Source organism: Salmo trutta, chromosome 14, assembly GCF_901001165.1.
Source record: "Salmo trutta chromosome 14, fSalTru1.1, whole genome shotgun sequence".
Taxonomy (NCBI): Eukaryota; Metazoa; Chordata; class Actinopteri; order Salmoniformes; family Salmonidae; genus Salmo; species Salmo trutta.
Window position 1 is genome coordinate 41,759,285 of NC_042970.1, and position 12,500 is coordinate 41,771,784.

Genomic DNA, 12,500 nt, shown 5'->3' on the forward strand with positions numbered 1-12,500 from the left:
TTCAATTTTTTTCATTAGTCCACTGTTGATAAAGTCCCAAAATGTTTTGCATGTCAGAAATAGTTTGCTGTTTTGGGAAACTAGATCTTACAGGCAAAATTATGAACGCGATCTGCTTCGTCTATTACCTGGTGCATAAGTTGATTGCAAGTATTTATAAAAAAAAATACAAATATCCACATTCACAAAAATGTTTACAGTATTGACGATATTGGAAAATCATACCGAGGGTATTTCAAAATACCACGGGATACCGCCCAACCCTACTCCCACATTGATACTGAATACTGCATTGTTGGGAATGAGCTTGTAAGTAACATTACACTGTACTGTTCTACACCTGCTATATCCTGTGCATGTGACCAAAACACTTTGAAACTTGAAACTTTTGACCCGAGAGAGCCATATGGGCCCTGATCAAAATTAGTGCACTAATACTGTATAGGGAATAGGGTGCTATTTGTGATGCAGCTGAGGAAAAGCTGGCTTACTGTCACTGTCATAGTATCATTTTCCATATGAGGTACAGTCAGTCTGTCAGAATACTTCCCTTCAGCATTATCAAAATGGTCTTTAAACGGGGCAATCTGTGATTCGCACATCCATTTTTGGACTATTAAATTAATGACATACAGCCATTGTTGTTTTATTTATATCCTGGATTTCCCCTTTAACAGAAAAGCATCCATCATAAAGAATGAAAATCATCAAAGATCCTTCAAATACATTTATTTACTGCTCAACAGACATTAGACAAACAACCGAACCGCAGGCCATTAAATCTGGTGAGACCTTGTTGTTCTCTATGCAGCCTCAGAAAATCAGGCATGGGAGGTTGAATTTTTGCTCCTGTCATATTGAACACGGTGGTAAAAACGCGTCAGTTGTCAGCAGAAGAGCCATTCTGCTGCTTGTGAGCAGTGATGTATTGACTGCTATGACAAGATGGTCAATGGAATAGAGATTTAGTACGCTTTAATGGCCAGACTCTGATTGCTCTGTGCTGGTGTGTTAATGTGTGCAATAGTCATCTGTGCATGTGTGTGTTTGTGTGTATGCACATTTGTGTGTGTGTGTGTGTGTGTGTGTGTGTGTGTGTGTGTGTGTGTGTGTGTGTGTGTGTGTGTGTGTGTGTGTGTTCCAGACAAATCGTAAATCAATCTGAACAGGTTAGCTCTTTGCTACAAGCAAGCGGCCCTGACCTAAATAAAATAACACGTTGTGTTTACTTAACTAACTCTGCAGCACAGCCGACCATTTCCATGGCCCCCAAAAAATCGAAAGGGCCAAAAGAACATACAGAAAGCGATGATATTGAAAATATAGCGGTGTTTTCTTTGTCTGCAGCTCTGCAGGGCTTAGAGCATGTTTAGAGGGATTGCACACCACACTACCACCGCACAGTGTCCTCATTCATGACATGACCCTCCACTAGCGGCTCTACTCTGCTCCGCTCTGCCGCCCGGCAGCACAGGAAAACTAGGTTAGCCATCTTCAAAGGATGAGCAGGGAAGAATCTAAAGCACAGTGAATTTGTGGGGAGGCTATGGGAAGATTCAGAGGGGATGTGCTTTATCTCAGCGTGAGACAAACCTCCAACAAATGAAGGTTCGGAGAGGAGAGAGAGAGCGAGACAGAGAGAGATGGAGCATGGCTCGGGATTTACGATCAATCTTTAACTTCACATTGTAACCCAGTCTGCATTCACAATCTGCCATTAAACTTCAGTTGAAGGAAAACACGTCAGTTTGTGTTTAAATATTAAAAGTAGGCACCATTTGTTTAATTGCACCTGAGGATACGCCATTGGGTTTGCAACCTTTCAGATTTTATACAACATTAATGACAAAGAAAAGAGTAAGAACTTCTTCGCTCAGACAGAAATGAAGTTGTTTCAACAATTCATTGGTTTCCGAGGGCCACGTGCATTAAATCAAAATGGGAGAGAAAGAGATTCTTCACTTGTGTGGTTGCTAATGTATTAAATTATGAAGAAATGTAAATGTATCTTAACTCTGGCTCTGAATGCTTCCTGTGATCAGACTTTCATTAAGCTCCTGGAAGAAGAATACAGCGCTGCTATCTGCTCTCTTAGTCTCAGCGTTCCCATAGTCTGTTGTAAAAGTGAAGCAGTGCTGTGGGGAGGGAGAGTTATTTTCTGACACGGGCACCCTGGTGTCCACCATTATCCTCTAGCAATCTCAACATGTCACTCTTAATAGGGTGGACATTGAAGCACTAGCTCTCTAGGGGAAGGCTAGAAGACAGATAGGCCTGTGATTTACCAGGGGTGTATTCATTACGTCGATTCTGTTGCAAAACGTTTAGTCTATTTCAAAATGTTTTGCAACAGAAACTGTTTACTCAAAATGGAAAATGTTTTGCTACGAAAACATGAGTTTCTATTGGACAAATTCAGGTAGGTCCCTCACAGTTCCGTTTGCTTCCGTTTGGTTCTTAAAATGTAAACCTTTACTATTGCAAGACGTAATGAATATACCCCTGCTTTGGCTTTGTGATATCTCCCTCTTGAACATAAGTGTCAGGTGCATGTTATTTTATATTAATCCACCTGAGGAACTGCTTTGCTTTATCTTGTCCAGGTCGCAGTTGTAAATGATAACTTGTTCTCAACTGGCCTATCTGGTTAAATAAAGGTGAAAGAAAAAAAGAAAGGCTGTTTCAGCCAAAATAAAAGAATAGGAAGAGCCTGTTTTGTAATGGAAAACAGGCCCTCTAGTCAAGGTAAAAAAACAGACAGCTACAGTAACAAAATCTGTACAGCTGCAGGTATAGCCTAAACAACAGTAGCAAGTGCTGCACTGTTCTTGGCCTTGGCGTTGTTTTTGTTTGTTCTTTTTACTAGGTGAGGCTTTGCTCATGAGGACAACACCTCACCCAGCAGGCAAAACTGTCTGCAACATCATGATGACGTCATTGCAACCAGTCAGTTTTGCCCACTGGGAAAGATCTAACAGTAATTTTTCAACAGTGATGTACACACACATAGATGTGTCAGAAATAGCAGCCGATGGGCCCTGTCCAAAAGCAGTGCAGGGAATAGGGTGCCATTTCGGACGCAACCATACTTCACAGTGATGCGTACAAACACACCCTCCCTCTACTAACGCCTGCTCTTACCTGGCAGGCGTTGTAGAGCAGCTGGTGCTCAAACTTCTTGATACCCAGAATGTTCTGGAACATCTCGTAGAGCTGGTCCTTGCTGAGGATGAGCTCAGAGGCTGCACTAGCCGTCATGCGTTGCTGAGCCTTGCGCGGGTCCTCGTCCCCGCGGTAGATGGTGTCGAACTTGGCCATCCAGGAGCTGAGCACCGTCTCCTTACTCAGGCCATCAATCTCGGGCAGGCTGCGGACACGCTTCTCGATGTGCCTCTTGAACACCTCCCTGCAGTCATTGGCTGAGAAGCCGCCGCTCTGGACCATCTTGGCAACTCGGTCGCTTTTCAGGAACACCTGTGGTCACAGAGAGAGATGTTGATAGATAACTGCACACTGTTGAAAGCATGAATACCATTTCAAAAGGAGGCTCAGATGGAAAAATATATGATATTTGTTAGGACATGTGCTCAGTGCAATAACGTGCATCAAGAAGGCAAAAATCTTGGTTGACTTAACCATCATCAGTGTCATAATGGGCGAGCACACACATTTGGCTCGATAAATGTAGATTACATGACATAATCAAACCTAGGTACAATAAATGCAAATAGAGAATCTGAAAATCTACTACAACAGAGAGAGAGGGAGAGCAATGTGACGTCAATGACTGGCACGTAACAAGTACAGATTGATGGGGTCAGAACTGCTGCTGCAGCTACAGATAATAGTACATTTAATTTATATAGCGCTTTTCATTACAAAGAATCTCAAAGCGCTAACGGTGGCATGTCTTCACCTGGAGCAAGAGTGCAAACAGCAGACCATGTAGTTGTTAAGACATATGAACGATAATATATAATAAAATAAATGAATCATTTACACTGCAACTGTAAGAGGCTAACCGCTAAAATGGATCTTACAGTATTACCCCGACGGTAAACAACGAATAGCTTCCTGTGTGTTTTATTTAACATGTTCATTGTACCGAGTAGACTTTATTATGACCATATAGGTTGAAGAGGAATTGACTTCATATAATTACTCAGACGATGATGAGTCACCCTTTCAGTCTTAGTCTATACTATATATCTAACACATTAATATTTTACACTCATTATCACCGGATGTCTTATACAATAGACACACACGAGTTGTTATGACTGTTGGGGTGATGTGAGACGTCTGTTGACCATAACATTTAAGATCACACGCCAAACCAAATAATACCATACATCACGCACATACGTTTCTTCATCACTGTGGATCCAAAAGTCAGGGTCATCCCGTGTGTGTCTGTGTGTCCGTCTGGATGCTAGCTAGCTGGGCGGATTGAAGACATGATTGCAACCACTCTTACTCAGGTTGCAATGGAATATGAACCAATGTAAGGTAGCCATCCATGCAGGATGACAAAAAAAGAGAAAAAAAGTGTCTGACTGCAGTACCACACCACAATAATGGTGCAATACTGAACGATGCAGTGTTAGATTTCTTCTCTGTGCTCTACAGTGATATACTGGAGCAATATAACTACAGACATAATAGCAGAGAGAGCAGCATGCTTTATATAACATTTCAAATATTGGGGAGTAATGTTGATGGCCATTGGATGGAAACGCACTTGCTATTATCAAGACTCTCCCTACCTCCTACTCCTGAATTATTCCGACTGAACGGGGAGAATGCTATTCTTTCTCATTTACTTCCAAACCGTGTGTGTGCGTGTTTGCGTTTTAGAGTTAATGCATTTCTGAGAACTACCTGCCAGACTGACTTTCTCTCCTGGTCCAAACCAATCTTACTTTATAGAGCAGCTGACCTACTAATATACTGATTGATGTTGGTCCTACAGTTGGTCTGATGTCTGGCAGATATACTTTGCCTGCACTCTCTTTAAAAGTACAGGGAGAGTGATGGGGCTCTGTATTAATATCTGGTTCCTATCCAGGCAGGCTGCAGACATTTCACAGAGAGCTACTCTACCTGTGGAGCACCGCTGACAGAAACCACTGCTGGAGAAGCAAATCATTTCAATTCAATAGCTATGGTATTCTGTGGTCATTATCTGTCAGGGATGGAAGATGGACAGTCAGGCTTTGTACATCATTAGAAAACATAGAAAGAAATGGTGGATTGATTTCTGAGTTTGTTTCTGATACGACTCCACTGTTTTTATGATCCTTTATGTCCCTTTGTGCTCCCGAGTGATGCAGCGGTGTAAGGCACTGCATCGCAGCGCTAGAGGAGTCACTACAGTCCCTGGTTCGATTCCAGGCTGTATCACAATCGGCCGTGATTGGGAGTCTTTTAGGGTGGCGCACAATTGGCCCAGCGTCGTCCGGGTTAGTGTTTCGTAGGCCGTCATTATCAATAATAACTTGTTCTTAACTGACTTGCCTAGTTAAATAAAGGTTAAATAAAAAATGTACAACCCTTACAATTGAAATTCAATTAATGCATGGCCATTATGACCAGCATTCCTATGGAGAGACACCTAAGACCCCTCCATCATCACAGTGTAATTATTTTTTCAAAGTCATTCTTTGATATTGGTAGTGGTGGTTATTCTCTGTGTGTAGCTCTTACTGTCTCTTGTATGACTTTCAGATTCATTGATTACCTCTCTTACTATAGTGAAGCCTATAGAACACTGGCTGTATTCTGGGCACGACAGAGATCAAAATGAAATACAATGTTATTTGTCACATGCGCCAAATACAACAGGTGTAGACCTTACTGTGAAATGGTGCCGGAAGAAAGGGCAGCAATTTTACGGGCGCCTAAACAATTGTGCTATTATGTGGGTTTTTTTGCGTTATTTGAAACTTATTTTGTACATAATGTTTCTTCTACCGTATCTTACGGCAAAAAATTGCTTCTGGATATCAGGACAGCGACCACTCACCTCGGATTAGACAAAGATTTTTGCTTCAACAAACAAAACGCACAGGACATTCTCCAAACACCCGACAGGGCCAACATCCCCGTTATTTGCAAGAGGAAGCGACACAGGTACAGAGGTCAAAGAGCCGGATGCCCGGTCAGGACCCGGAAAAGGCGAGTGGGAAAGCTGCCGTTACCGTCAATACAACTCGCCAACGTGCAATCATTGGACAGTAAACTAGACGAGGTACGATCACGAATATCCTACCAACGGGACATCAAAAACTGTAATATCCTATTTTTCACGGGATCGTGGCTGAATGACGACATGGATATTCAACTAGCGGGATAGACGCTGCACCGGTAAGATAGAACAGCACACTCTGGTAAGACAAGAGGGGGCGGTGAACAACAGCTGGTGCACGAAATCTAAGGAAGTCTCTAGATTTTGCTCGCCTGAAGTAGAGTATATTGTGATAAATTACAGGCCACACTACTTGCCTAGAGAGTTTTCAGCTATACTTTTCGTGGCTGTTTATTTACCACCACAGACAGATGCTGGCACTAAGACCACACTGAGTCAGCTGTATAAGGAAATAAGCAAACAGGAAACCACTCACCCAGTGGCCGAAGACTTTAATGCAGGGAAACTTAAATCAGTTCTACCAAATTTTCATCAACATGTTAAATGTGCAACCAGAGGGAAAAAAATTATAGATCACCTGTACTCCACACACAGAGACACGTACAAAGCTCTCCCTTGCCCTCCATTTGGTAAATCCGACCACAACTCCATCCTCCTGATTTCCTGCTTACAAGCTAAAATTAAAACAGGAAGCACCAGTGACTCGGTCTATAAAAAAGTGGTCAGATGAAGCAGATGCTAAACTACAGGACTGTTTTGCTATCACAGACTGGAACATGTTCCGGGATTCTTCCAATGGCATTGAGGAGTACACCACATCAGACACTGGCTTTATCAAAAAGTGCATCGAGGACGTCGTCCCCACAGTGACTGTACGTACATTCCCCAACCAGAAGCCATGGATTTCAGGCAACATTCGCGCTGAGCTAAAGGGTAGAGCTGCTGCTTTCAAGGTGTGGGACTCTAACTAAGGTAACTAAGGAAGCTTACAAGAAATCCTGCTATGCCCTGCGACGAACCATCAAACAGGCAAAGCGTCAATAGAGGGCTAAGACTGAATCATAATACACCGGCTTCGATGCTCGTATTATGTGGCAGGGCTTGCAAACTATTACAGACTACAAAGGGAAGCACAGCCGCGAGCTGCCCAGTGACATGAGCCTACCAGACGAGCAAAATCACTTCTATGCTCGCTTCGAGGCAAGCAACACTGAGACATGCATGAGAGCATCAGCTGTTCCGGACGACTGTGTGATCACGCTCTCTGTAGCCGACATGAGTAAGACCTTTAAACAGGTCAACATACACACGGCTGCGGGGCCAGACGGATTACCAGGACGTGAGCTCCGGGCAAGTGCTGATGAACTGGCAGGTGTCTTCACTGACATTTTCAACATGTCCCTGATTGAGTCTGTAATACCAACATGTTTCAAGCAGACCAACATAGTCCCTGTGCCCAATAACACAAAGGCAACCTGCCTAAATGACTACAGACCCGTAGCACTCACGTCCATAGCCATGAAGTGCTTTGAAAGGTTGGTAATGTCTCACATCAACACCATTATCCCAGAAACCCTAGACCCACTCCAATTTGCATACCGCCCAAACAGATCCACAGATGATGCAATCTCTATTGCACTCTATTGCACTCCACACTCCACACTGCCCTTTCCCACCTGGACAAAAGGAACACTTATGTGAGAATGCAATTCATTGACAACAGCTCAGCGTTCAACACCATTGTACCCTCAAAGCTCATCACTAAGCTAAGAATCCTGGGACTAAACACCTCCCTCTGCAACTGGATCCTGGACTTCCTGACGGGCCGCCCCCAGGTGGTGAGGGTAGGTAGAAACATATCTGCTACGCTGATCCTCAACACTGGAGCTCCCCAGGGGTGCGTGCTCAGTCCCCTCCTGTACTCCCTGTTCACCCATGACTGCATGGCCAGGCACGACTCCAACACCATCATTAAGTTTGCAGACGACACAACAGTGGTAGGCCCAATCACCGACAACGACAAGACAGCTTATAGGGAGGAGGTCAGAGACCTGGCCGGGTGGTCCCAGAATATCAACATATCCCTCAACCAAGACTAAGGAGATGATTGTGGACTACAGGAAAAGGAGGACCGAGCACGACCCCATTCTCATCGACTGGGCTGTAGTGGAGCAGGTTGAGAGCTTCAAGTTCCTTGGTGTCCACATCAACAACGCACTAGAATGGTCCAAACACACCAAGACAGTCGTGAAGAGGGCACGACAAAGCCTATTCCCCCTCAGGATACTGAAAAGATTTGGCATGGGTCCTCAGATCCTCAAAATGTTCTACAGCTGCACCATCGAGGTCCTGGATGGCAGGCAGCTTAGCCCCAGTGACGTACTGTGCCATACGCAGTACCCTCTGTAGTGCCTTGCGGTCAGAGGCCGAGCAATTGCCATACCAGGCAGTGATGCAACCAGTCAGGATGCTCTCGATGTTGCAGCTGTAGAACCTTTTGAGGATGTCAGGACCCATGCCAAACCTTTTTAGTTTCCTGAGGGGGAATAGGTATTGTTGTGCCCTCTTCACGACTGTTTTAGTGTGTTTGGACTATGAAAGTTTGTTGGGGATGTGGACACCAAGGAACTTGAAGCTCTCAATCTGTTTTACTACAGCCCTCTCGATGAAAATGGGGGATTGCACGATCATCTCCTTTGTCTTGATCATGTTGAGGGAGAGGTTGTTGTCCTGGCACCACATTGCCAAGTTTCTGACCTCCTCCCTATTGGCTGTGATCAGGCCTACCACTGTTGTGTTGTTCGCAAACTTAATGATGGTGTTGGAGTCGTGCTTAGCCACGCAGTCAAGGGAGGGTGAACAGGGAGTACAGGAGGGGACTAAGCACACACTTCTGAGGGGCCCCCGTGTTGAGGATCAGCGTGGCAGATGCGTTGCTGCCTACCCTTACCCCTTACCACCTGAGGGCGGCCCATCAGGAAGTCCAGGATCCAGTTGCAGAGGGAGGTGTTTTGTCCCAGGGTCCTTAGCTTAGTGATGAGCTTTGTGGTGTTGAACGCTGAGCTGTTGTCAATGAACAGCATTCTCACATAGGTGTTCCTTTTGACTAGGTGGGAAAGGGCAGTGTGGAGTGTCATTGCATCATCTGTGGATCTGCTTGGGGGGTATGTGAATTGGAGTCGTTCTAGGGTTTCCGGGATGATGGTGTTGATGTGAGCCATGACCAGCCTTTCAAAGCATTTCATGGCTACCGACTTGTTAAGGGTCGGTTGTCATTTAGGCAGCTTACCTTTTCTTTCTAGGGCACAGGGTCTATGGTGGTCTGCTTGAAACATTTAGGTATTACAGACTCAGTCAGGGAGAGGTTGAAAATATCAGTGAAGACACTTGCCAGTTGGCCAGTGCATGCTCTGAGTACATGTCCTGGTAATCCGTCTGGCCCTGCGGGCTTGTGAATGTTGACCTGTTTAAAGGTCTTGCTCACATCGGCTACGGAGAGTGTGATCACACTGTCATCTGGAACAGCTGGTGCTCTCATGCATGCTTCAGCGTTGCTTGACTCGAAGCGAGCATAAAAGGCATTTAGCTCGTCTGGTAGGCTCGCGTCACTGGGCAACTCGCAGTTGGGTTTCCCTTTGTAGTCCGTAATAGATTGCACGCCCTACCACATCCGATGAGTGTCAGAGCCGGTGTAGTAGGATTCAATCTTAGTCCTGTGTTGACGCTTTGCCTGTTTGATGGTTCGTCTTAGGGAATTGCGGGATTTCTTATAAGCGTCCGGATTAGAGTCGCGCTCCTTGAACGCGGCAGCTCTAGCCTTTAGCTTGGTGCAGATGTTGCCTGTAATTCATGGCGCCATCGATGCACTTATTGATGAAGCCGGTGACTGAGGTGGTATACTCCTGAATGCCATTGGATGAATCCCAGAACATATTCCAGTCTGCGCTAACAAAACAGTCACTGGTACTTCCTGCTTTAGTTTTTGCTTGTAAGCAGGAATCAGGAGGATATAATTATGGTCAGATTTGCCAAATGGAGGGCGTAGGAGAGCTTTGTATGCATCTCTGTGTGTGGAGTAAAGGTGGTCTAGAGTTTTTTTTCTCCTCTGGTTGATGGTATGACATGCTAGTAGAAATCAGGTCAAACAGATTTAAGTTTGACCTGATTTCCCCGGGCCACCAGGAGCGCTGCCTCTGGATGTGCATTTTCATGTTTGCTTATGGCCTTATACAGCTTGTTGAGTGCAGTCTTAGTGCCAGCATCGGTTTGTGGTGGTAAACAGACAGCTACGAAAAATATAGATGAAAACTCTCTCGTTAAATAGTGTGGTCTACAGCTTATCATGAGATACTCTACCTCAGGTGAGCAAAACCTACAGACTTCCTTAATATTAGATTTCGTGCACCAACTGTTATTGACAAATAGACACAGACCACCACCCTTGTCTTACCGGAGGCAGATGTTCTGTCTTGCCGATGCAAGAAAACCCAGCCAACTGTATATTATCCATGTGAAATGTGTGTGTGTTCCTACATTCAGCCCTGAGACAGTGTGATCAATAGAAGGAGCCGGTACTCCTCCATGCAGCCAGGGCAGACTGCGTGTGTGTGTGTGTGTGTGTGTGTGTGTGTGTGTGTGTGTGTGTGTGTGTGCGTGTGTGCGTGTGTGCGTGTGTGCATTTGCGTGGCGGCAGCAGCCATGGACAGGCCAGACAGTTCTCAGGGTCATCCTCCATCCCTTTAACGACAGAGTGATGGGGAGTGAGCAAGACAAGGCTATTGTCATAGCACCGGACACACACACACATCAGAGAAACTGTCTATCAGGCCCCTGCATCCATTACACTGTGACAGTTAAATTGTGGCCACATTGTCCGCTGTGATTAAACACTAGTGACACACTACAATAAGAAGACAGTAGTTTTAACCCTGTTATGTTATGTATTTACAGCACTGAATTAAATAATGAATTTGATGTGTGAGGGTAGAGAGAGAACGAGAGTGGGGGTTGAGAGAGAGAGAACAAGAGAGAGAGGGAGATACCTTTCTTGCACAAGCCTGTAACAGTAAATCTATTTGTCCTGTTTGACATTGGCGCTTTGAGTTCTTCTAGGCCCAGCAAACAGATAGACACCTGTATTTGGGCATGTCTCAGCAGAGAGGAAGAGGCAAAGTGAGATGGATGACTCTGTACGTGCGAGAATACAGCGTGAAGCAAACCAAGTGTTTATTTTTTTTGTATGGAGGTCAATGAGAGCATGCTGAATTTTGTCAACATCAAATATAATTGCTTATTTGCTAAATGAGTCTAAGTTTTATAATGTTTCTGTTGTTAGAACTGTATTGATATAAGTGGATATACGTGGCATCTTGTAAAAGACAGAACACAGTGTTTATTTAATGACGGTATTTCTGGACATAACAATGGGTGTCCACAGGGACCAATTCTTGGTCTGGTACTTTTCACTATTTACACAGCTGACCAGGCTCTGTCAGAGCTTCAATCTGCCTTTATTGCCCTGCAGAAAGCATTTGTTGAATTGGAATTGGTACATAATGCAGGTAAAACCTATTAAACTGCCCTCCTGAATTACTGGCATCCTAAGTAAATATGAACAAAAAAGTATGTGAAAAAATGTCCTTGTTGTTTATCAGTTTGATCTTACAATCAAAATATCATATGAATCTAACCTTTAACTGGGTTAAAATTGTAAAAACAATTCTAACAATTGTCATCAATAAATAATTATTTTATTCAAAAACATACATGCCACAATTATTGGCACCCCTAGAAATTCTTATGAGCAAAATGTAATTGATGTATATTTCGGTTAAGATTGTACTTTTTAAAGTTCATCTGAGTCTTTGGGAACTCTTAAGTGGTAATCCACAACTTCCTGTTTCACTGGGGTATAAATATGAGGTGACTCACAGACTAAACTCCCTTTGTTATCTATCAACATGGAGTGTTTCTGTATGGAGGAATGGTCTCAAATCCCTTCCTATGTGTTCTCCCACCCAATCAAACATTATAGGAGACCACTCAGAGCTCTTATCTTGACAAAGGGAGGGTGCACAAAGTACTAAATACATGGGTACCAGTGATTTCTTGATGACAATTCTTTTTTTGTTCAAGAATTTTAACTCAATTAAAGGTTAGATTCATGTGATATATTGAGTGTAATATCAAGCTGATAAACAACAATGAAATGTTTTTCACAGCCTTTTTGTTCATATTTACTTAGGGTGACTATTTTTCTGTCTATAAAGCCCTCTTGCATAAACTTCTGCCATACCTCACCTCATTGTTAACCTTCAGACATATAAGTTACCAGACGTGGATGGCTAACACT

General features: G+C 44.0%; 1 protein-coding gene across 14 annotated transcripts in view; it reads right to left on the bottom strand.

Annotated features, from left to right (window-relative positions):
- Positions 1-12,500, bottom strand: part of LOC115208107 (calcium-dependent secretion activator 1) — a 161,509-nt gene that overhangs the window by 94,508 nt on the left and 54,501 nt on the right. For all 14 annotated transcript variants that reach the window (XM_029775890.1, XM_029775904.1, XM_029775898.1 and 11 more), the window contains exon 3: positions 3,142-3,474. In XM_029775890.1, coding sequence (XP_029631750.1) covers positions 3,142-3,474 — 333 coding nt within the window. The remainder of the gene's footprint in view (positions 1-3,141; positions 3,475-12,500) is intronic.